General features: G+C 35.4%; 2 protein-coding genes across 2 annotated transcripts; both read right to left on the bottom strand.

The window, feature by feature from the left end:
• Positions 1-1,410: 1,410 nt before the first annotated feature.
• Positions 1,411-7,158, bottom strand: LOC110452019. The gene is made up of 4 exons (XM_021500277.1): positions 7,081-7,158; positions 4,439-4,580; positions 2,998-3,149; positions 1,411-2,007 (listed from the first exon to the last, which is right to left on the bottom strand). Exons 1-4 carry the CDS (start codon positions 7,127-7,129, stop codon positions 1,724-1,726), a joined length of 627 nt encoding a protein of 208 aa, XP_021355952.1. The 5' UTR covers positions 7,130-7,158; the 3' UTR covers positions 1,411-1,723.
• A 7,148-nt stretch (positions 7,159-14,306) lies between these two features.
• Positions 14,307-26,491, bottom strand: LOC110452032. The gene is made up of 4 exons (XM_021500294.1): positions 26,327-26,491; positions 24,856-25,000; positions 16,901-17,058; positions 14,307-15,329 (listed from the first exon to the last, which is right to left on the bottom strand). Exons 1-4 carry the CDS (start codon positions 26,373-26,375, stop codon positions 15,031-15,033), a joined length of 651 nt encoding a protein of 216 aa, XP_021355969.1. The 5' UTR covers positions 26,376-26,491; the 3' UTR covers positions 14,307-15,030.
• Positions 26,492-27,117: the final 626 nt, after the last annotated feature.

Below are 27,117 nucleotides of genomic sequence, written 5' to 3' on the forward strand. Positions count from 1 at the left end.
CGTTACAGAGGGACGTTACTAGTATTTCCACGGTGACGTTACAGAGGGACGTTACTAGTGTTTCCACGGTGACGTTACAGAGGGACGTTACTAGTGTTTCCACGGTGACGTTACAGAGGGACGTTACTAGTATTTCCACGGATCAGTTTTAAACAACTGGCCAATTACCTCTCTCAATTGCTGCTTTCGGATATAATCAAATTCGCCTGAATAAACATATTTGGTAACATGAACATGACCGAAACATCTCTGTGAAACGTGTAATATAACCTATGCATTTAGTTTAGCTCAGTAATAGATAACAACCGTTTTGAGTACATTTAATGAAGACATATAGCATCATTAGTGACAATCCTATGATAGAAATATAATTAGGCATATAGTATGATAGAATATTTGTGTTCTTTAATATGACAGAAACATCTTAAAGTAAATACATATAACAGGAGCGTATATATCACATGTTTGGGTGATCTTCGGTCTACTGAGGAGTAGGTAGATTGTACCAGATCGTAACCCATGGCTAGCGAAGAATCAGCAGTTCGTTGTGGAGTACCACTGACGAGTCTGAGACGAAAGGTCATCTGGTGCATTAAAATGTTAACTTTGTTTTACTTTCTGCTTTGAAAAACTAAAAAAATCCAAACAGGTGCTTTACATAACTGACTGGCAGACTATCAGTTACCGAGGTTTGCCGTTACCTTGTTAGCCAGAGATTTAGCCAGATTTTAAGCCAGATTTTATAGAGATTTATTGGCACCTTTCCCATTTCGCTGTATTCTAAAAATGTTTCAGAACACATCTGTCATGCGTTTTCGTTCTTTCACCTTTAGTACCACGGATGAGTCCTTACTGGTCAAAGTGATCATATCGTGCAATACAATTGTTTTCCAATTTTAAGGCACGTTTTTCAATTACATCAACATGTTTAAATTCATTAATGTAGTAGAAACATTTTGCACATAAACAATATTTTGTACATAAATATCAAAGAAACATCTTTGGACAAATTTAACACAACTGGAACTTTTGTGTTACATTGATGTGACAGAAATAGCTTCTGGTTCACTTACGTTTAATGATAAATCGCACCAACAACATATTGTGGTAGTTTTGTTACAAAACATCAAGATTACAACCTCGGCTCATATGTATTCCTGTGTAAAATACACTTCGTGTTGATTTCTTTTGCTATCGAAATATTTGTCTCAATTTACAGAGTAATAGTGAACACTTACTTTTTAGCATGGTTTAGGGAACTGAACACTTCGAAACTAGTAGCTGATTTTGGATCATGTGAGCACATACTCATTTTTTAATTAATATACATTAATTTCAAAATACATGTTATCGATTTGCGTTCATACCGGCATGAACATTTAAAAAAAAGCCGTTCAATCCTTATATTTACATTCTAAATTTTTACTTATTATTGACCAAATACAGTGATTCCCTTGTATTGACGATATTTAAGTGCTTTTGTCGTCAGTGCAAACGAGACTCCTGGAACAGCCTTACGTCACCAAAATATTTGCTTCCACCGAAATGACGCTGATCTTATTGCGTTCATAGCCCTATGAACGCATTTTCTTATGGGAATGCTCATAGAAGAACTTGCAGTGGAAATGTAAATATCATCTTTTTGAAAACTCTATAAGTATTTGAATGTCTTAAACCCCTTTTTATGCAGATGTTGTTCGTCACGTGTTTCAATTCATCATCATCAATACCTTAAATCCGGGAGAGGTGCTGAAGGTGGATTTCCGTTGGTTGTGTCTGGTAAGGTTTCATAGCCTGGTGGGCCATTTTGGCCTCCATGGTCAAGTTCGGGGTGATAACCAGGAGGGTCATTTCGCTGTCCGATAGGGAACTGGGTCATTTCGATTCGTGCATGTTGACCGCCTAAGTCGGACTGAAAGTGTCCGTGTGACGGACGAAATGAGACACCAAGCGTGTGATTGTGCGAGATTGGAGACAGGTGGCTAGGAGGGGGATGGGAATATGTACCTGGAAAATATTGACAAAATTATAGGTAAGTGCAACCATGGACTTAATGTTAACGGTGCTCAAAGTTAACACTTTTTACAGAACAAAGAAACATTAATACCATTTTATGATATTTTATGATGCTTAAAGTTATTGAAGGTGTATATATATTATACTTTCTAATGCATTGATAATTTTCGGAAAAAGTTTTTCACATTCGTATGTTTATATACATTTAATTGTTAAGTAAGTAGATAACCTATAAAGTTATAAAAAAATCAATGAAGCCTCCTTAAGGCAACTCGTTACAACCAAGGCATTGTTATAACATGCATTAAAACACATAGATATTCAAAGCAAATTTACGACTTGACTCAAAACAATTAATCCAGTATATTTTAAGAAAAAAAGCCCACTAAAATTACATACTTGGAGATTGAAAAATATCACCTAAAGACCACAAAAACAACAATATTAGTAAATATAAAGATATTTATAAAATAAATCAGATTTAAATGGGACACGTATATCTTGCGTACGCAGAAATGGGAGAAGAAGTTCCTCCATCTTACATTGACATGATGTCATAACGCAAAGACAATGATATGATGTCATAACGCAAAGACAATGATATGATGTCATAACGCAAAGACAATGATATGACGTTTAATCTGTTTAGCTGAATGTTATTTTGCAGTTCTGGTATATTTTACATTGATTGCTAGTCGTTTTATTTATAATTAAGAAATATAGATTCAGGATAAAACGCTATGTAATCTTTTAAGTAGTAAATATTAATTTTAAAAGCCGATCAATATTAGAGAAGCTGACATTTTCCTGCAAGAGTTTGACTACACATTGCGATGAAATAAATTTGTAAGCGATTTAAAAAATATCTTTCCTATAGTAGAATTTTCAGCATCCAAAATAAAGAACGAAAAAGACGTGCTTATCATATGAAAAATAATCTTCCCAGGTATGTATTCAGTGACATAAGAACTGAGAGCAAACCTTGAAACATCAGTGGCTGTGGGGCACTCAACACCTGTCCACACTGGATCTGGTTCCTCGTTTTCTGTTTATAGTAACAACATAAGCCAATGATGATGATGATGGCGACGATGAGTGCAAAGCCAAGCACACAGCCAAGAACTACAGCGGCCCTGTAACACCAATATAACAGTACAAGTCACAGGACATATGACATTTACATAGTACCACAGTACATAGACTGGTCATGTGACATAGGGGAATCATGTGACATCAGTATAGTACCAATGTGTAAAGGGAGGTCATGTGACATCAATATAGTACTCCAGTACGTTGGGAGGTCATGTTACGTTTTCATATTACCTGTAAATGGAAAGATCATACTTGAAGTGAACCTATCAGACATATTCTACATTTTGTGATCCTATACGTAGTGATCTTACTGTACGTTATCCTTCAGTAGAAATTCTTCAGTTTCATCTTATAGAGATAATGTTTTGTCAAGAGATATTATAGGCGCGATACTATATTCTAGATTCTGTGATCCTGTATTGTGTCAATTTGTGTGATCCTGTTATGGTGTTCCTGTATTGTGTGATCCTGTAATGGAGATCCTGTATTGTGTTATCCTGTGAAGGAGATCCTGTATTGTGTGATTCTATTATGGAAATAATATTTTGTGTGATCCTGTAATGTAGTTCCTGTATTGTGTGATTCTGTAAGTGAGATCCTGAATTGTGTGATGCAGTAATTGATTTCCTCTAAAGTTTGACCCAGTAAGGGGGATAATGTATTGTGTGATCCTGTTAGGGAGATCCTGTATTATATGTCCACGTTTTGTGTGATCCTGTATAATATGATCATGTTTTGTGTGATCCTGTAATGGAGATCCTGTATTGTGTGATCCTGTCATGGAAATCTCGTATTGTGTAATCCTTTCATGGAAATCCCGTATTGTGTGTTCCTACACATTGTATAAGGCAGATCATCTAGTGTGTGATTCAGCAGGAGAGATCGTATATTGAGGTTCCCGAACGAGTGATGGTTGAATATCTAGAACAACACAGGTTCCTCTTTGGAATACATTATTCTGATTTTCCTGAAAACTATTAACTATGACACTAAAAAGAAGAAGACGTTGCAAAGCGTTGTTACTTGATGTCATAATAAGAAGGTTGATAAACTAAATGACGTCCAGGGTGTTACACACTAGTGGGGTACCAACATGTTTCATCAACTCCCAGTGGGTCTATCCATTTAGTCAGGAGTAAGGAAACCGATAGTGGTTGTGGGACACATTTCATTAACCTATATTCTTTGGAGATATCTAATTTTCACGTTTATTGGCGAGGTTAATCGGTCTGTAACTCAAATATCTAACTGTTGAAAACTGTCGTTGTACTTTCGGACCATATCTCGTAAATAAGTGTTCAAGAAAAAGAAGCAATCTGCATTAACTTACACGGTACTATCGTCTAGCTCTGGTGTCTCTGTGGTATTTTCACAGCACTGGGAACCACAACATCCCTGTAAACAGTAGCCTGTGTAATCCGCATATCCATAAGCGCTATTGTAGTGATAGCACATCGTATAGGCTTTCGTGTCTGGAACACAAGACATTCAAAATACAAACGATAACAACAGTTAACCAAGTAGAAAGGAAAGTTTTTAGAACCCCTATACGAAATTATAACCAACGCAGTCCATTAAGTGACGAAATACCTTCTCATACCCAACCAATCAAACATTACCTGAAATAACCCGTTGGTGCATATTGCTTTGCTTAGTTTCCTGTGTTTTCATAACACTGATACAGTCCAACATGTTTGTAAAGACTGCCAAAGGGAGAAAGTAAATCATGTTTCTACACAGAGCGCTAAAGGTAGAAAGTAAAACATGTCTGTACAAAGACCGCTAAAGGGAGAAAGTAAAACATGTCTACAAAGTCCGCCAAAGATAGAAAGTAAAACATGTCTCTACAAAGACCGCTAAAGGGAGAAGGTACAAAATGTCTCTACAAAGACTGCCAAAGGGAGAAAGTAAATCATGGCTCTACAAAGACCGCCAAAGGGAGAAAGTAATATTTCTCTATAAAGACCGGCAAAGGGAGAAAGTAATACATGTCTCTACGAAGACTTCTAAAGGGAGAAGGTTAAAAATGTCTGTACAAAGACCGCCAAAGGGAGAAAGTAAAACATGTCTCTACAAAGACCGCCAAAGAGAGAAAGTAAATCATATCTCTACAAAGACCGGCAAAGGGAGAAAGTAAAACATGTCTCTACGAAGACTTCTAAATGGAGAAGGTTAAAAATGTCTCTACAAAGACCACCAAAGGGAGAAAGTAAAACATGTCTCTACAAAGACTTCTAAAGGGAGAAAGTAAAACATGTCTCTACAAAGACTTCTAAAGGGAAAAGGTTAAACATGTCTCTACAAAGACCGCCAAAGGGAGAAAGAAAAACATGTCTGTACAAAGACTTCTAAAGGGAGAAGGTTAAACATGGCTCTACAAAGACCGCCAAAGGGAGAAAGTAAAACATGTCTCTACAAAGACTTCTAAAGGGAGAAAGTAAAACATGTCTCTACAAAGACTTCTAAAGGGAGAAAGTAAAACATGTCTCTACAAAGACCACCAAAGGGAGAAAGTAAATCATGTCTCTACAAAGACCGCCAAAGGGAGAAAGTAAATCATGTCTCTACAAAGACCGGCAAATAGAGAAAGTAAAACATGTCTCTACGAAGACTTCTAAAAGGAGAAGGTTAAAAATGTCTCTACAAAGACCGCCAAAGAGAGAAAGTAAAACATGTCTCTACAAAGACCGCCAAAGGGAGAAAGTAAAACATGTCTCTACAAGGACCGCCAAAGGGAGAAAGTAAAACATGTCTCTACAAAGACCACCAAAGGGAGAAAGTAAAACATGTCTCTACAAACACTGCCAAAGAGAGAAAGTAAAACATGTCTCTACAAACACCACCAAAGGGAGAAAGTAAAACATATCTCTACAAACACTGCCAAAGAGAGAAAACAATCTTTTAAGAGCAAGCAAGAGAGAAAAAGAACATTGATAAGAAGATCGTCTAAGGGAGATAAGAATAATCATGTCTATTAAAACTGAAACAGAATCTTTCCCTCCTTTGGAGTAAGATAGAAAAAAGTCTACCCAAGGGGCAAGATTACTTTATGCTCACCCGAAGATTGGATTCATGATCAATTCAGAACTTAGGGTTTCTAACAGATGAACTACAATCTAAGCTGCAGTAATGATACGGAAATGATCCTGACCTGATTCCCAGCTATAATATTCAAATGTCTAGCATGATTACAGATGGGCTAACAAAGATGAATGGTGACATATATCATTTAAAATTTACTTGATACATACTAACGGGTTCCTCAAGTGGAGCAGAACAAATAAACCTTATCGGACCACGGTGTCTGTGGTTCCGCATCACTTAGTATCGCCTCAGAAATGTTCGTAGAGTTTTAAGGTTTTCCATGGGCGTTCATGATGTGTATCCTTTAGTTTTAGTGTCATATCCTGTTGTTAATTTTCAGATAGCCCGGACATATTTTCTGTTATACATTGATGCTATAGTAAGTATCATTCTATTTTCTTTGCCAATGAAATATGTAATATTTATAATAAACGGCGATAAATGTCTTTAATGAAGCGGTATACTACTATCAACAAGCCACCTTGATGAAGTCTCCCACTAGTAACTATACGCCAACCTCTTCATGAGTAGCTAATGAGACTATTAACATGTTCTCCAGTAATCATTATTAACTACGCAAAATGGCCGGATAGCTTATTTTTGTTACCGATTTAAGGTCATGTTTTCATTCTTTGACCATTTACTATACTGTTCAATTAATACGCGTTAATATGTCGAATGTAGAAACTAAACAACCACTAAATTGTTCTCAAATGTATGGCATAGCCATGGTTATAGCCCAAATTAACTGTGTGTAACTATAGGTCACTCAACAAGAGCCAGGAGATAAGGCTTGCTGGCCTCTACAGGCTGGTCGTCTAAACATGATATCAGAATAAATAATTTTACGTATTTCTTTTTAAATATCTCAAATTTTAAAAAACTTACCTGACACCAATACAATAAGAACCAAACCAAGAATATTACTGACAGTCATCTTGTAATAGGGACTTCAGTCTGTCCTTACTGGTGTCTCCGTCACTTAAACACACGGTGCCAAATAATCAACCATTACAAAGCTACTTACACAAAGCGCGCTTAATTATTTAAATAGCCATTGTTCCTACTTCATACATGTAATTATGAGTCATATTACACATAGTTCCACTTAAAGTACTTTATATATAACTATATCACATGGTATATGTCAAACAATGACGAGGCTGGCTATCAGAGTTTGGTAGTGAGGTGAACATTATTGTAGATTTCGGATGTAAAGTTACCATATATTTGTGGTACTATAAATACATGTCATAATTTTTAGTAGTGATGTGCACTAAAATAAACTACCCAGTCCGACAAATAGTGTTTGACTATGTTGATTGTTGATTATTTAACAATTCTCAGGAACTTTGCTGACATTTCTGAACCGTCTCCATAATATTTATATTCATATTTACGTCTCGTGATTGAAAACCATAAATAAAAGTTTGGGTATTGAGTGGAATAGCATCACTCATCGCTGACAGAGAGTTAAGTAATATTAGTCGTTGGTTAGTATAAAAAGGACAGTGCAGGAAAAAATGATCACGATCTTCGAAGGTGGAGCCACATATACAAGCAGGGCTATCATTTAGATGTGCATTAAATAAATCTGAATTTAAATTACTTGCAGAATTTCTTAACTGACACAATGTTATGTTAATTTTTCTATTACCGTGATATTTACAAATGTTACTAAATATTGGGTGAACATCATCTATATGGGATGAACGTAACATTCCTTTTTCAGAGCTCCAATATATGTCATAGTGGAAAACAGACAGGCTGGATTGTTCCATTCTGACATCAGTTTTGGAAAATAACTAGAGTTATGTAAATGCGTTCTTGGTACTGGAATGTCAAATAACCTATTGTGTCGAAAGTTGTAATGTTCAAAGTAACCTGACCTAGATCATCCGTCAGTGTACATTTCAACACCTCGTGCTTTATAATATATCTGATAACATTGCAAAGTTTTAAGATGAAATATTCCCACCAAAACTTATACTGACTTACCCTTATCCAACATACTTTGGAGTTTGGAAACAGATATTACATTTCAAATAACCTATTGTGTCGAAAGTTGTAATGTTCAAAGTTATTAAGAAAGAGCAGTATCAAGTCTGACACATGAGATGGACAATTGTTATTAAAGAATTTAAAAAATGCAATTTTTGGTGTAAATGTCTTCTTTTACTAAGTGTAACAAAGCCAGTCTCTCTATATAAAATGTTATGGCTCTTTCCTCGTCTTAAACCAGAAATAATGCGTGCTGCTTCAAATTAGATTGACTCTAAGACGTTGTACTCTCTCTGGGAACAGTTAGCCCATACAATATCAGCATATTCGAGGATAGGACGAACATATGATATATATATTGTTTCAAGGGATTTTCTATCAATCTCAAATTTTAACATTCTAAGTGTATTCAGTCTTTTATATGCTTTTTCATAAATAATTTATATGAGTTGACCAGCTGACTTTGCCATTGAAAATAAGACCAAGGTGTTTATGATCAATAACGTTATTAATAACTGCATTATTAAAAAATAGGTTAGGATGCAACGTCTCAGAGTCGAACCGCCTTGAGAAAATTAGAGCCTCCGTTTTACCCGGATTGAAGATGATACCCCATTTATCAGCCCAGAAAGAGATTTTCATTTAGTATGTCAGCAGCTTCCTGTCTGTTTCCCTCTATCAATGCATATAAAGACGTGTCGTCAACGAAAAGCTTGACATTAGAGATTAAATTTTCTCCGATATCATTTATGTACAGTAAACATAAAAATGGCCCTAAACTGACCCCTGTGGTAACCCCGCCTTTAACGTTTTCCAGTTAGATTTAAATCCATCAAAGACCACCCTCTGTCTCCTATCAATTAAATACGAAGAAAACCATTTCAAAATATTACCGCAAAACAAACATTTTTTTTGAATTTGAAAATTAAACCACCCTGTCGAAAGCTTTGCTGATGTCACAAAATATCATTCTAGCTTCTTTACCTTTATCCAAGTGCTTTACAATTGCATCATATATAACTTATAATTGGTAGACAGTTGGATCTTTAGGTAGAAACCCTGATTGATTCTTAGAAACAATATTATATCTTGAGAGATAATTAAACATATTTTTAAAAACATTTTTTTCAAGAAGTTTACTAAAAATAGGAGTAACAGAGATTGGTCTATAATTAGATGGGTTACTTCTTGCACCCTTGCACTTGTACACGGGTGTAACATGAGCATTTTTCTATCCAGAAGGGAGAATACTGGAGGAAATAGATTTATTGAAGATTAGTAACAGAGGTCTTAATATGGATTGAGATACCCCTTTAACAAATTTTGGAGGGATGGAATCAGGGCCTTGGGGTTTATTAGTATTGAGTTGGTGAAACAGGTCAATAATATCCTGTTCTGTAATGTCAAATGTCGAGAAGCTGTGCTCTGGCCGGTTACAGTCGGTTGGTAAATCATCAGCATTCTTTCCGGTTTCAGATATTGATGAAAATAATCGTTAAAAGATTCAGCTTTGTCGACGGGATGTATTTTGAGTATGCCATTAATAACCAAAGGAGAGTCAATTTCACATTTATTTTTAAGATTCATAACAGATTTTGCAACACGCCACCATTTCCTTGGGGGTATGGATTTGTCTATTAGAGAAGATTGTAATTTTGAAAGATATTTTTCTTTGGCCTCACGTGTTAATAAAATTACTTCATTCCGAATAGTTCTAAATTTGTTCCAGGAGGCTGGAGTATTGTATAATTTGGATTTAGAATGCTGACGATTTCGTTGTCTTATTTTCAGTCTTATGTCATTAGTCATCCAAATTTTATCGTTAGGCCTAATAGTTACAGTTTTATGAGGAACACATTGATCTAAGGCAGATAGGATTTTGTCAGAAAGAAAAAAAACACCTTTGTTTTCAATATCCCCATGTAGATCAACATCCCAGTCAATTGAGTTTAGATAAGCATTGACTCCGTCAAAGTCAGTATTATTAAAGTAAAGTAATGATTTCTTGTATGCACGTTTCTTTAAGGTTTTGACGTTTAGGTCAACACTGACAGGACAGTGATCACTACAGGAAGGAGGATGGACTGTGCTGTTAGTTACAAAGTTTACATTATTAGTTATTATGATATCAAGTGATGTTGAAGATAAAGGAGTGATCCTGGTAGGTTCAGAGACAGTATTTTCAAAACCATATTTTAATAATAGTCGATAAAAATGAGAGTTTGGATTAAGATATAACATGTTAACATTTATATCTCCTACCAATACAACTTCTTTTTGCAGATCAACAATACTGTCAAGATTGTTGTCAAGTCTATCCCAAAAGCCTACGAGAGAGTTAGGGGGTCTGTATATACAACCAAGAAGAATGGGTTTATTATTAGTGGTTACTTCAATCCATATAAGTTGAAGATCATCTGATTCTAAATCAACTCTACGTTTAATATTTATGTTATTTTTAGTATAAATAAGTACCCCGCCTCCACCATTATTAGTCCGAACCTTTCTAAAAACATTACCAAAATTTTCGAAAGAGATATCGCTGTCAGAGATGGAATTATTAAGATGGGGTTTCGGTAACACAAAGAATATCATATTCAGAAAATTCAGCATCAAGAATGTGGGTTTTGTTCCTTAAAGAACAAATATTAATATGACAGACAGATATATTATTAAGACGGATATTAGTGTTTTCCTGTGAACACGGTCCAGGATTCGGATGAATATCACCACATACCAATAATATGTAGAGAAGTAGTAAATGAAAATGCAAATTGATAGAAGACGAGTTCAGTGAAACACCAGAGACACGAATACAAAGTAATTTGCCATTCACTTCTCCCTCCATACCAGGATAAATCACTAGTTTAGCCATTGTCAAAAAGTATATTCATGAGAGGTGGATGAATACTGGTAGAGAAAGTGATGTGAATGGCAAAGAAGTTCATAATGTAGAACAATTGGCATTGAGATGAATAAAGATATTGTAAATAATATTGACATGTATAACTGTTATCATTCTGAAAACAGGCATGGCATTTGATCAATAAACACAATATAAAACAAATGTGACAAAACGGCATATATACACATAAAGACAATTGACATTGCTTTATCATTCAAAGATGTATGTTTGGCATAAAACATCATAGGCTAGTTCAAGTCAATAAGTTTATCAATATAAGAATCCATTCTCAGTCTGATATAGAAAAGAAATTAACTTATGGATGATTATATATTTGTTTTTTCCGAGATTATAATAATAATGTGTGCAAAAAACCCCAAAAAATCAAAAACAATATTGAGTGCAAAATTACGTCAAACGTAACTATATTAGAACTCATCATCACTAAAACTATAAAATTATGACGATGCCGGAACTAAATGCATTTAACTACAATAACACCTCAATTTTTTGCAATTAAAACATATTCCTTCTGCTCGTGATAAAAAAGGATCTGATCTGTATTTTGTATTGTCTAGCTGTCCGTCTGACTGTTATCGCCAGCCAACATGATGATTAAACTTAAATGGCCGTTGAATGAAAGACCCCTTACAAAACAAAGCACACTGTTAAGGAGTTAAAATCTGAACCAAGTATTCAAGCCTACACGAATATTTTAACCCATGGCTTCACCAACAACGGTAACCTCCATGAGTAATATGAGCCCTAATCAACTTACAGTTCACACAGAAATAAAGACATAATATTAGTCTGAACATGTTTCAACGTCAGGGTAAATCCATACAGAGAACAGCCACCATTTGACAGTGGAGCAGTGCAATCTCCAACGTTAGAGTTATGACGTCATACGCAAAGCGTCGTCACAATAGCCCAATGCATGTTATACGGAAATAACATATATTGGGCCCGGTAGAAACATCTAGGCTTTGTGCAGTGGAAATGTAAATATTATGAGGTACTATTGATCTGGTGTCTGTTGTGCACTGTTTCTAGAGTTTCATTGTTCCGACAAGGAAAACTAGTGTTTGTTTTCCCGCTGCAGATTTAGACAAATCTTAAATAAGCGTAGCCCTTAGCGTTTGCTCTCTTGGGGTGTTTCTAGGTTTGCGAAATTGTTACCAAGGACCATTAACATTTCGGAAGTTTATGAGGTATTGCTGAAGGACCTTCGTGGTGTATTTGAAAAAGAATCATATGGAAATAGTTACGCGTTAGAATTCACAACCTCTGTGGGAAATCAGAAAGAGCAGTCAATGCTATAACGACAGTGTCTTGGGGCACGACAGAGTGAATAGTGCGAGACTAGGAAGCATTATTTAGCCAGGGCTTTCTGTTATCTGTTGTTGAAAAGTTCTATCCGTGGGAGGGAGGAATTGCATTTGTCAAATAAATGTAGCTGGTGTTGCTGAGAGGATTTATATAAAGTCTTAGACATTCATAGAAAGTTGTTTTTTCTTGTTTCTTAGGTGAAACGTTTTGCAAATTTACACAAATATCTCACTATATTTATGTGTGGAATTTTTCATATGCATGATGATGTGTAAATGATGCGCTGTTATTCTATCCTAAAAGAAAAAGATCTCCAATGGTTTCAACATGTGTGTTAAATATAAAATGGATGTAAAATAAAGCCTTATGATAACTATCAGTGACAATTACCAAGACAGATATTATGATTCTTTTTCGGTTTCATTCTCCAGTGTACACGTTACTGTTCGTGATATAGGGCCTGGTTAGCTATTTCTGAAACCCAGTTATATACCAGTGTGTAACATACCTCCTTTATCTAAATACGACACGAAGATAAGTATATGGGGACCGAGTCTTATATTGCTTGACACTTAAAAACTAGGAAATTATATTAGTCCATTATGCAATAGATATATTTATGTTAAACGCATCGTAAAACTTGTTTTATTTTCAAATTTGATAGACATATATACAAACAACAACAACTCGTTAAAGCGCCTCTATTTATTTATTTATTTAAATGAAATACATTATAAAACACTTAATATGAGAACCATGTAAAATATTATCAACATTAACAAGTAAAAAATAATATTATCACAGCAAAATCAATTACTTAATGTAGCAGAATCTTTTTTTAATCTTTATAAATATAATAATTATCAATTAAACATCTTTGAACACAATTACAGTAACATAACTGAAAATAATCTTTGTTTACATTGATGTGACAGAAACAGCTTTCGGTTAGTGTATTTCACAGATATAATATTGTTGATCACTTACGTTTAATGGCTAATTGCAACAGCAACCCATTGTGGTAATTTTGCTACAAAACATCAAAATATTTGATGTATTTTTTCGTAAAATGCAATACATTTCTATTTCGTTTGCTTTAGAAATATTTGTCTTGGTTTAAAGAGTATTTGTAAACACTTAATTTTTAACATAATTTAGGGAACGGAAACTAGCAGCTGATTTTGCTCCACGTGAGCACATATACATGCTTGAATTGATATACATAAATTTTAAAGTAAACATTTAAAGTTCAGTTGCATAAACTCTGCATGTTTCATGATATTAATAATAATAATAAAATTGTAGTTTGTTTCCGTGTTCAAAATAATCTCAGCAATCCACTCTCAGGTATATTACATACACGCAGAGTCGTAAAATACAACTTCCAACGACGTGCTGTTTTGTATAAATATGTATAGACAACATAGATAAAAAATAAGATTAGTAAATATATAATATTAATAAGAAAATAATAATGCGAATCTCAAGTAAACCTTACGCCATGGGGAAGCACGTTACAAAAGACAACGTGAACCCAAATATAACGTCGATAGAACAAATTGGCTTAATTTAACGAAATTATTCTCATGCTCAAGGACGGATTCTCTGCCCAAATCAACTTTCTTGTAACTCGCTTAAATCACGTGGCATGGTCGAAAAGTCAAGTGTTCATATTGAAAACAGTAATTCGCTTCAAGTCTTGCAAAAAGTCTTCAAACACCTCGAATGTGGAAACTTAGATGTCTGCGTAGTACTACTTCACAAATAAGTCATTTAAATTATTAACATGTCTGTGTTGTCCTGTTTCACAAATATTAATATATCTGTGTAGTCCTGCTTCAAAAATCAGTCATTTACATTTTTTAGATGATTGTGTAGGCATGTTTCACAAATCAGTAATTTCCATTGTTCTAACAGGTTATTTGCATTATTTACATGACTGTGTGTTTGTGTGGTCCTGTTTCCGGTGAAACCTTTGTATTAATTACACCTCAATTGAGGGGATTTCATTTTCACGATATTTATAAGTCAATTTGAAATTTCATTTTCAATCATACGGATCTTTTACCGTACTTTCATGTCAGTCATTTACATAAGGATAACACCGCATCTTTTTCAATTTCCTGCTGTCATGAACGCAAAGTGGTAATATATATTCTATGAAGCCAGCTAGGGCTTCATGGTAAATATGTATGTAATCGATTTGCGTTCATACTGGCATGAACATTGAAAACAATGCCACTCAGTCCTTATATTTACATCTAAATTTATACTTATTATTGACTCAAATATAGAGATTGATATTTACGTGTTTATGTCGTCAGCGCAAACGATATTCCTGGAACGACCTTACGTCACCAAAATATTTGTTCCTAACGGGTGTCTCGTGTCATCCGAAGAGAGAGGAGAAACGTCGAAATGACGCTGATCTATAATTGCGTGCGTTCATAGCCTTATGAACGCAATTTCTAATGGTAATAGTCAAAGAGGAACTTGCAGTCGAATTGTAAATATCATCTTATGGAAAACACTTTAAGTATTTGAATGTCTTAAACCCCCTTTTTATACAGAGTTTGTTCGTCACGTGTATCAATTCATCATCATTAATGCTTTTCATCCGGATGGGCTGCTAAAGGCGGAGTTCCGTTGGTTGTGTCTGGTAAGGGTTCATAACCTGGTGGGTCATTTTGCTGTCCATGGTTGAACTGGGTCGTTTCAAGTTCGGGGTGATAACCAAGAGGGTCATTTCGCTGTCCGTTCGGGAACTGGGTCATTTCGATTCGTGCATGTTGACCTCCTAAGTCGGACTGAAATAATCCGTGTGACGGACGAAATGAGACACCAAGCATGTGATTGTGTGAGAATGGAGACAGATGACCTGGAGGGGTATGGGAGTAAGTACCTGGAAAATATTGACAAAATTATAGTATAGAGCAACCATGGATTAAGTAACAACGGTGGTAAAAGATCATGTGTCAACCCTTTTTACAGAATATGGAAAAGTTCCTACTTTATAACAGTTTGCGTTGTTGAATGTGTAGATATATATTATTTCATTATACATCATGTAGTTTGGTATTTTTCGGAAATTATTTATAACATTCATTGTTAAATCAGTAAATAACATGTTAAGTTGTATAGAATTGAATGAAGCCTCGTTAAGCCTCGTTTACGACCAAGGCATTGTTAAAACATGCATTAAAACACCTGGATATTCCAAGCAAATGAACGACTTGACTCAAAACAATTAATCCGGTATATTTAAAAAGCTAAAATTAGATGCTTGGAGATTAAAGAATAGCACCACAAGACCATAAAAATATGTTTCAGAGATATTTATAAAACAAAATCAGATTTTCAACCATGAAGTTCCGCTAATTACAACAAGAACCTTTACTGTTTGTTATTTGACTATCTTATGTATTAATGTAGGACAGAACACCCCCCCCNCCGAGGGTACAGAATATTTAGCATAAAACGAGCTTGTTGAGGTTTTTGAACCCAAATTATGTTCTAGTACCTGAGGTTAGAATATTCATATCCTACACAATTTACATAATTATGGTTGTGTTATTTCCCTACATAGCTGGTCATGCAATATTGGTAGAGTCAATCATAGTAGGTATGTAAGATAGGAATATTCTACCCGGGGATGTAAAATTTGGGTTAGAACCGAGGCCGAGGCTTTCCCGAGGTTCTAACACTAAAGTTTGCACCCGAGGGTAGAGTATCCATATCCCACATACTTACCCGAGGGTAGAGTATCCATATCCCACATACTTACATACGGTCATATTGGGAAACGGCAGAAAAGCGTGTAGTATAGCTATGGTATAGCTTAATTTCAAAGATTCATTCAAGACCTTCAAGACAAGCTTGTGAACTTAACATTGATGTCTTCAGGTTGTGTCACTTGCCGGCGACAATAATTGTCACAGTCAGTCAAACGCCGTTTTGAGGGGATTTCGATTATGACCTCACCATCTAACGCCGTCTTTTTATTGTGACGTCATAATATAAAAGGTCACTGAGTGCATCCATGTGGGATGCATGTACTACACGTGAGTATTTCAAATGGAACAAGTGTATCTCGCATACGCAGAGATGGCAGAAAAAGTGTTCCCCATCTTACATGGGTATGACGTCACAACGCAAAGACAATGATATGACGTTTAATCCATTTTGCTGAATTTTATTTTGTAGTTCTAGTTATTTATTTTTCTACATAGATCATCGTATTATTAATAATGAAAAAAATAAGATTCAACATAACATTTGATGTGCTCTTTCCAGTATTAAACATTAGTTTCAAATCCGATCAATATAAGAGAAGCTGATATTTCCCACAAGAGTGTGACTACACATTTCGATGACATTGATTTGTAAGTGATTTATAAAAAAATAAACGTGTCTTTCACATCAGTTATAATCTTCCCAGGTATGTATTGAGTGACATAAGAACTGAGAACAAACCTTGAAACATCAGTGGATAGGTCTGTGGGGCACTCAACACCTGTCCACACTGGATCTGGTTCCTCGTGTTCTGTTTATAGTAACAACATAAGCCGATGATGACGATGATGGCGACCAGCAGTGCAAAGCCAAGCACACAGCCAAGAACTATAGCGGCCCTGTAACACCAATATAACAGTACAAGTCACAGGACATATGACATTTACATAGTACCACAGTACATAGACTGGTCATGTGACATAGGGAAATCATGTGACATTAGTATAGTATTAAAGCATAAAGGGAGGTCATGTTACATCAATATAGCTCTTCATTAAATAGATACATTATTATATTACCTGTATATGCAAAGGTCTTAACTTGACATTCTACATTTTGGGATACTTTGTGCAAATATCATAGATTTTGTGATCCTCTATGTAGTGATCTTACAGTATGGGATGTTTCAGTTCCTACGTTTGATCTTACAGGAAAAAAATTCTTGTATATTCTGTGATCCTGCATTATGTAATAAGGTAAGAGATATCCTATATTGTGTGATCATGTAAGGGAGATCATGTATTGTGTGATCACGTAAGAGATATTCTGTATTGTGTTATCCTGTAAGGGAGATCATTTATTGTGTGATCATGTAAGAGATATTCTGTATTGTGTGATCATGTAAGGGAGATCATGTATTGTGTGATCATGTAAGAGATATTCTGTATTGTGTTATCCTGTAAGGGAGATCATTTATTGTGTGATCATGTAATAAAGATCCTGTGTTGTGTGATCATGTAAAGGAGATAATGTTTTGTGTGATCCTGTAAGGGTGATCCGGTATTGTGTGATCCTGTAAGGTAAATCATTTATTGTTTGATCATGTAATGGACATAACGTATTATGTGATCCTTTAAGGGAGATTCTGAATTATGTGAACCTGTAATTGAGTTCATGTATTGTTTGAACCTGTAATGGAGATCATGTATTGTTTTATCCTGTAAGGGATATCCTGCATTGTGTAATCCTGTAAGGGAGATCCTGTGTTGTGTGATCCTGTATTGTTTGATCTTGTTAATGGAGATCCTGTATTGTGTGGTCCTGTAATAGAGATAATGAATTGTGTGATCTTGTTATGGGGACAATGTTTTGTGTGATCTTGTAATGGAGATCCTGTATTGTGTGATCCTGTAATGGAGTTTCTGTATTGTGTGATTCTGTAAGTGAGATAATGTTTTGTGTGATCTTGTAATGGAGATCTTGTATTGTGTGATCCTGTAATGGAGATCCTGTATTGTGTGATCCTGTAATTACGATCATGCATTGTTTGAACCTGTATTGGTGGTCATGTATTGTTTGATCCTGTAAGGTAGATCTCGCATTGTGTTATCCTGTAAAGGAGATCCTGTATTGTGTGATTCTATAATGGAGATCCTGTATTGTGTGATTCTATATGGGAGATCATGTATTGTGTGATCCTGTAAGGGAGATCCTGTATTGTGTGATTCTATATGGGAGATCCTGTATTGTGTGATTCTATATGGAAGATCCTGTATTGTGTGATTCTATATGGAAGATCCTGTATTGTGTGATTCTATATGGGAGATCCTGTATGGTGTGATTCTATAAGGGATATCCTGTATTGTGTGATCCTGTAAGGGAGATCCTGTATTGTGTGATTATATATGGGATATCCTGTATTATGTGATCATGTAAGGGAGATCCTGTATTGTGTGATCCTGTAAGGGAGATCCTGTATTGTGTGATTCTATATGGGAGATCCTGTATTGTGTGATTCTATAAGGGAGGTCCTGTATTGTGTGATTCTATATGGGAGATCCTGTATTGTGTGATTTTATATGGGAGATCCTGTATTGTGTGATTATATATGGGTGATCCTGTATTGTGTGATTATATATGGGAGATCCTGTATTGTGTGATCCTATATGGGAGATCCTGTATTGTGTGATTATATATGGGAGATCCTATATTTTTTGATCCTGTAAAGGAGATCCTGTATTGTGTGATTCTATAATGGAGATCCTATATTGTGTGATTCTATATGGGAGATCCTGTATTGTGTGATTATATATGGGAGATCCTGTATTGTGTGATTATATATGGGAAATCCTGTATTGTGTGATTATATATGGGAGATCCTGTATTGTGTGATTCTATATGGGAGATTCTGTATTGTGTGATCCTGTAAGGGAGATTCTGTATTGTGTGATTATATATGGGATATCCTGTATTGTGTGATCCTGTAAGGGAGATCCTGTAGTGTGTGATACTGTAAGGGAGATCCTGTATTATGTGATTCTATATGGGAGATCCTGTATTGTGTGATTTGTGTGATTCTATATGGGAGATCCTGTATTGTGTGATTTGTGTGATTCTATATGGGAGATCCTGTATTGTGTGATTATATATAGGAGATCCTGTATTGTGTGATTATATAAGGGAGATCCTGTATTGTGTGATCCTGTAAGGGAGATCCTGTATTGTGTGATACTGTAAGGGAGATCCTGTATTATGTGATTCTATATGGGAGATCCTGTATTGTGTGATTCTATATTGGAGATCCTGTGTTGTGTGGTTCTATAAGGGATATCCTGTATTGTGTGATCCTGTAATACAGATCCTGTATTGTGTGGTTCTATAAGGGATATCCTGTATTGTGTGATCCTGTAATACAGATCCTGTATTGTGTGGTTCTATAAGGGATATCCTGTATTGTGTGATCCTGTAATACAGATCCTGTATTGTGTGGTTCTATAAGGGATATCCTGTATTGTGTGATCCTGTAATAGAGATCCTGTATTGTGTGACTATATATAGGAGATCCTGTATTGTGTGATTATATAAGGGAGATCCTCTATTGTGTGATCCTGTAAGGGAGATCCTGTATTGTGTGATTATATATGGGAGATCCTGTATTGTGTGATTCTATATGGGAGATCCTGTATTGTGTGATCCTGTAAGGGAGATCCTGTATTGTGTGATTCTATATGGGAGATCCTGTATTGTGTGATTCTATATGGGAGATCCTGTATTGTGTGATTCTATAATGGAGATCCTGTATTGTGTGATTATATATTGGAGATCCTGTATTGTGTGATTCTATAATGGAGATCCTGTATTGTGTGATTCTATAATGGAGATCCTGTATTGTGTGATTCTATAATGGAGATCCTGTATTGTGTGATTCTATAATGGAGATCCTGTATTGTGTGATTCTATAATGGAGATCCTGTATTGTGTGATTCTATAATGGAGATCCTGTATTGTGTGATTCTATAATGGAGATCCTGTATTGTGTGATTCTATAATGGAGATCCTGTATTGTGTGATTCTATAATGGAGATCCTGTATTGTGTGATTCTATAATGGAGATCCTGTATTGTGTGATTCTATATTGGAGATCCTGTATTGTGTGATTCTATAATGGAGATCCTGTATTGTGTGATTCTATAATGGAGATCCTGTATTGTGTGATTCTATAATGGAGATCCTGTATTGTGTGATTCTATAATGGAGATCCTGTATTGTGTGATTCTATAATGGAGATCCTGTATTGTGTGATTCTATAATGGAGATCCTGTATTGTGTGATTCTATAATGGAGATCCTGTATTGTGTGATTCTATATTGGAGATCCTGTATTGTGTGATTCTATAATGGAGATCCTGTATTGTGTGATTCTATAATGGAGATCCTGTATTGTGTGATTCTATAATGGAGATCCTGTATTGTGTGATTCTATAATGGAGATCCTGTATTGTGTGATTCTATAATGGAGATCCTGTATTGTGTGATTCTATAATGGAGATCCTGTATTGTGTGATTCTATAATGGAGATCCTGTATTGTGTGATTCTATAATGGAGATCCTGTATTGTGTGATTCTATATTGGAGATCCTGTATTGTGTGATTCTATAATGGAGATCCTGTATTGTGTGATTCTATAATGGAGATCCTGTATTGTGTGATTCTATATTGGAGATCCTGTATTGTGTGATTCTATAATGGAGATCCTGTATTGTGTGATTCTATAATGGAGATCCTGTATTGTGTGATTCTATAATGGAGATCCTGTATTGTGTGATTCTATATTGGAGATCCTGTATTGTGTGATTCTATAATGGAGATCCTGTATTGTGTGATTCTATAATGGAGATCCTGTATTGTGTGATTCTATAATGGAGATCCTGTATTGTGTGATTCTATAATGGAGATCCTGTATTGTGTGATTCTATAATGGAGATCCTGTATTGTGTGATTCTATAATGGAGATCCTGTATTGTGTGATTCTATAATGGAGATCCTGTATTGTGTGATTCTATAATGGAGATCCTGTATTGTGTGATTCTATAATGGAGATCCTGTATTGTGTGATTCTATAATGGAGATCCTGTATTGTGTGATTCTATAATGGAGATCCTGTATTGTGTGATTCTATAATGGAGATCCTGTATTGTGTGATTCTATAATGGAGATCCTGTATTGTGTGATTCTATAATGGAGATCCTGTATTGTGTGATTCTATATTGGAGATCCTGTATTGTGTGATTCTATAATGGAGATCCTGTATTGTGTGATTCTATAATGGAGATCCTGTATTGTGTGATTCTATAATGGAGATCCTGTATTGTGTGATTATATATTGGAGATCCTGTATTGTGTGATTCTATAATGGAGATCCTGTATTGTGTGATTCTATAATGGAGATCCTGTATTGTGTGATTCTATAATGGAGATCCTGTATTGTGTGATTCTATAATGGAGATCCTGTATTGTGTGATTCTATAATGGAGATCCTGTATTGTGTGATTCTATAATGGAGATCCTGTATTGTGTGATTCTATAATGGAGATCCTGTATTGTGTGATTCTATAATGGAGATCCTGTATTGTGTGATTCTATAATGGAGATCCTGTATTGTGTGATTCTATAATGGAGATCCTGTATTGTGTGATTCTATAATGGAGATCCTGTATTGTGTGATTCTATAATGGAGATCCTGTATTGTGTGATTCTATAATGGAGATCCTGTATTGTGTGATTCTATAATGGAGATCCTGTATTGTGTGATTCTATAATGGAGATCCTGTATTGTGTGATTCTATATTGGAGATCCTGTATTGTGTGATTCTATAATGGAGATCCTGTATTGTGTGATTCTATAATGGAGATCCTGTATTGTGTGATTCTATAATGGAGATCCTGTATTGTGTGATTCTATAATGGAGATCCTGTATTGTGTGATTCTATAATGGAGATCCTGTATTGTGTGATTCTATAATGGAGATCCTGTATTGTGTGATTCTATAATGGAGATCCTGTATTGTGTGATTCTATAATGGAGATCCTGTATTGTGTGATTCTATATTGGAGATCCTGTATTGTGTGATTCTATAATGGAGATCCTGTATTGTGTGATTCTATAATGGAGATCCTGTATTGTGTGATTCTATAATGGAGATCCTGTATTGTGTGATTCTATAATGGAGATCCTGTATTGTGTGATTCTATAATGGAGATCCTGTATTGTGTGATTCTATAATGGAGATCCTGTATTGTGTGATTCTATAATGGAGATCCTGTATTGTGTGATTCTATAATGGAGATCCTGTATTGTGTGATTCTATAATGGAGATCCTGTATTGTGTGATTCTATAATGGAGATCCTGTATTGTGTGATTCTATAATGGAGATCCTGTATTGTGTGATTCTATAATGGAGATCCTGTATTGTGTGATTCTATAATGGAGATCCTGTATTGTGTGATTCTATAATGGAGATCCTGTATTGTGTGATTCTATAATGGAGATCCTGTATTGTGTGATTCTATAATGGAGATCCTGTATTGTGTGATTCTATATTGGAGATCCTGTATTGTGTGATTCTATAATGGAGATCCTGTATTGTGTGATTCTATAATGGAGATCCTGTATTGTGTGATTCTATAATGGAGATCCTGTATTGTGTGATTCTATATTGGAGATCCTGTATTGTGTGATTCTATAATGGAGATCCTGTATTGTGTGATTCTATAATGGAGATCCTGTATTGTGTGATTCTATAATGGAGATCCTGTATTGTGTGATTCTATATTGGAGATCCTGTATTGTGTGATTCTATAATGGAGATCCTGTATTGTGTGATTCTATAATGGAGATCCTGTATTGTGTGATTCTATAATGGAGATCCTGTATTGTGTGATTCTATATTGGAGATCCTGTATTGTGTGATTCTATAATGGAGATCCTGTATTGTGTGATTCTATAATGGAGATCCTGTATTGTGTGATTCTATAATGGAGATCCTGTATTGTGTGATTCTATAATGGAGATCCTGTATTGTGTGATTCTATAATGGAGATCCTGTATTGTGTGATTCTATAATGGAGATCCTGTATTGTGTGATTCTATAATGGAGATCCTGTATTGTGTGATTCTATAATGGAGATCCTGTATTGTGTGATTCTATAATGGAGATCCTGTATTGTGTGATTCTATAATGGAGATCCTGTATTGTGTGATTCTATAATGGAGATCCTGTATTGTGTGATTCTATATTGGAGATCCTGTATTGTGTGATTCTATAATGGAGATCCTGTATTGTGTGATTCTATAATGGAGATCCTGTATTGTGTGATTCTATAATGGAGATCCTGTATTGTGTGATTCTATATTGGAGATCCTGTATTGTGTGATTCTATAATGGAGATCCTGTATTGTGTGATTCTATAATGGAGATCCTGTATTGTGTGATTCTATAATGGAGATCCTATATTGTGTGATTCTATAATGGAGATCCTGTATTGTGTGATTATATATTGGAGATCCTGTATTGTGTGATTCTATATTGGAGATCCTGTATTGTGTGATTCTATAATGGAGATCCTGTATTGTGTGATTCTATATTGGAGATCCTATATTGTGTGATTCTATAATGGAGATCCTGTATTGTGTGATTATATATTGGAGATCCTGTATTGTGTGATTATATATGGGAGATCCTATATTGTGTGATTCTATAAGGGATATCCTGTATTGTGTGATCCTGTAAGGGAGATCCTGTATTGTGTGAACCTGTAAGGGAGATCCTGTATTGTGTGATCCTATATGGGAGATCATGTATTGTGTGATTCTATAATGGAGATCCTGTATTGTGTGATTATATATGGGAGATCCTGTATTATGTGATCCTGTAAGGGAGATCCTGCATTGTGCAATCCTGTAAGGAAAATCCTGTTTTATGTGATTCTGTATTGTGTGATTCTATAAGGGAGATCATGTATTGTGTGATTCTTTAAGGGAGATCCTGTATTGTGTGATTCTATGTATGAGATCCTGTTTTGTGTGATTCTATGTATGAGATCCTGTTTTGTGTGACTCAACAGGAGAGATCCTTACAGATGTACTCTAACGAGTAATGATTGGTTACCGAGTATCTTTTACAATTTTAAAATTAACTTACGAGAGTTAGATAAACATGATAAACATTCGCCCACAACATTCAGATTTGAAATATCTAGTAAACCACATGTTTCTCTTAGGAATACATTATTCCTGTTTTCTGGAAAACTATTGCCATGAACTATGACACCAAACAGGAGATGGCGTTGCAAAGCTTCCCGTCATAATCAGAAGATTGACCAATGAAAAAACGTCACGTGGTTAACGGGGAAGGAGGGGGCACTGGTGGGTTACCAAAATTGTATACCAACACCAAGCGGGTTTATCCATTTAATCGGGAGTGAGGACACCGATAGTGGTTGTGGGAGAAATTATGTACACTTATAATGTTTAGAGATATATAACTTTTACTTTTGTTGGCGAGGTTAATAAATTTCGAACTTAGATATATCACTGAAACGTAATAGAACAAAGTGACTTAAACTGTTGTTAGTTCTTTTGCATGATATCTCGTAAATAAGTGTTCAAGAAAAAGAGGCATTCTGCATTAACTTACACGGTACTATCGTCTAGCCTTGGGGCCTCTGTCGTGGTGTTTTCACAGCACTGGGAACTACAGCATCCCTGATAACAGTAGCCTGTGTACTCAATATATCCATAAACGCCATTTAAGTGGTAGCATATCGCATCGGCTTTCGTTTCTAGAACAAAAGATATTCAAAATATAAACGCTAAAAGTAATTAACAAAGTAGAAAGGTAATTTTTCTAGAACCACTATAAAAAGTTATAACCGACACAGTCCATAAAGTGACGAAATACATTCTTATACCCCCAGCAAATCAAACCTTTCCTGTAACACTCCGATAGTGCATAATGCTTTGCTTAGTTTCCTTAGTTTTTGTAACATTTTTACAGTCCAATATGTTTGTAAAGACCGCCAAAGGGAGAAAATAAAACATGTCTCTTCAAAGACCGGAAAAGGGAGAAAGTGAACCATGTCTCTAACAAAGATAAGAAAAGGTAGAAAGTGAACCATGTCTCTAACAAAGAGAAGAAAAGGGAGAAAGTGAACCATGTCTCTTCAAAGACAGGAAAAGGAAGAAAGTGAACCATGTCTCTTACAAAGACCGGCAAAGGGAGAAAGTGAACCATGTCTCTAACAAAGACCGGCAAAGGGAGAAAGTGAACCATGTCTCTAACAAAGACCGGCAAAGGGAGAAAACAAAGTGTGTCTTTTTAGACCAAACAAAAGAGAGAAAAATGACAGGTTTTTAACATCGTGTAAGTGACAGAAGAGGAATCATGTCTATAAAACTTAAATATAATCTTTATCATCCTCGGAGTAAGACAGAAACACATTCTACCCAAGGGCCAAGATTCGTATATGTCTAACCCGAAGATTTGCTTTTTGATGTAGACAAAGAGAAACGAGCATGACACAGTATCTTTTTTTTTGTATAAACATTGTAATATTGACCATACATGTTATAATGACGCGGTATACTACCAACAAGCCACCTTGATGAAGTCCCTCACCAGTAACTATACGCCAACCTCTTCATTAGTTGCCAATGAGACTGTTAACATGTCCTCCAGTTATCATTCGACAGACATTACTAACTACGTAAAGTAGCCGGATCGCTTATATTTGTTGTCGATTTAAGGTCATGTTTCATTCCGTGACTTTTATAAGTTTTTTGTGTAAAAATGAGCCAATGTCAGGTATTGTGTACATGATACAACTAATATTTGTTATACTATTCAATTGATACATGTTAATAGGTCGAATGTAGAAACTAAACAGCCACTAAATTGTTGTCAAATGTAGGGCACCGCCATTGCTATAATCCAAATCAACTGTATATAACTATAGGTCACTCAACAAGAAGTGTGCCTGAAACTGGCTTGCTGGCCTCTATAGACTGGTTGTCTGGTGGTCATCTACAGGCTGGTGGTCTGAACAGGATATCAGACAAAACAATTTACCACATTTCCTTTTAAATAAATCAAAATCAAGCAAACTTACCCGGAACCAATAATATAAGAACCAAACCGAAAATATTACTGACAGCCATCTTGTAATAATGACTTCAGTTTGTCGTTACGGGTGTCATTGTCAGTTAAACACACGGTGCCAAATCATTAACCATTACAGTCTGACTTACACATCACAGCGCGCTTTGTTAAATTAATTGAATAGCCTTTATTCCTACGAAAATGTACAACGTACATCAGATTATGAGTGGTTTAAAACATAGTTCCACTAAAAGCACTCTATATATATATCATATGGTAGCAGTCAAGCAATGACGAGGGTGGCGACGTTATACACTTACCTGTATGTTTTACAGGAAGTGTTGTAGCATTATCATGTGGTAAGTACTGTCAACCGAGACGAAAGCGACAATAATTATATTTTTACTGAGGTTAAAAAATGACACTAGAAGAGATGAAAGTACTTAAGACTTGTTGTTGAGAATTTTTCTTTTACAATATTTCTTCGTCCGTAAGAAGTAATTCCAACAATGTGGACAAGTCTAGGTTGTCAAATTTTCGGAGCGATTCGCTCCTTTATCAAGACACAGTGAAACAGAACAGTTACTTGTACATATACATCATATTACAAGAAGATAGAACTGGTATACTATAATTGAAAATATAGCTATTATATAAAACCAATAGTCCCCTCGGCTAAAGGCAGCCGAAGGCAGCAGTTAAGCTGAGAGCATTGCGGACAAGGAACGCTGATGTAGAGGACCTATTCTTGCGCAAGATGCACTATCACATAAAGTGAGTCAACGAGAGATAAGCACCAGC

The sequence above is a fragment of the Mizuhopecten yessoensis genome, unplaced genomic scaffold (genome assembly GCF_002113885.1).
Source record: "Mizuhopecten yessoensis strain PY_sf001 unplaced genomic scaffold, ASM211388v2 scaffold6363, whole genome shotgun sequence".
Classification (NCBI taxonomy): Eukaryota; Metazoa; Mollusca; class Bivalvia; order Pectinida; family Pectinidae; genus Mizuhopecten; species Mizuhopecten yessoensis.

Excerpts from the sequence above, each read along its gene's own strand:
- LOC110452019 (XM_021500277.1), bottom strand. The coding sequence starts at position 7,129 with ATGACTGTCAGTAATATTCTTGGTTTGGTTCTTATTGTATTGGTGTCA. Across the intron at positions 4,581-7,080 it reads TCTTATTGTATTGGTGTCAG|ACACGAAAGCCTATACGATG; the intron begins GTAAGTTTTTTA and ends CTTGTGTTCCAG. Across the intron at positions 2,008-2,997 it reads ACAGCCACTGATGTTTCAAG|GTACATATTCCCATCCCCCT; the intron begins GTTTGCTCTCAG and ends AATATTTTCCAG.
- LOC110452032 (XM_021500294.1), bottom strand. The coding sequence starts at position 26,375 with ATGGCTGTCAGTAATATTTTCGGTTTGGTTCTTATATTATTGGTTCCG. Across the intron at positions 17,059-24,855 it reads AGGCTAGACGATAGTACCGT|GGCCGCTATAGTTCTTGGCT; the intron begins GTAAGTTAATGC and ends TTGGTGTTACAG. Across the intron at positions 15,330-16,900 it reads CTATCCACTGATGTTTCAAG|GTACTTACTCCCATACCCCT; the intron begins GTTTGTTCTCAG and ends AATATTTTCCAG.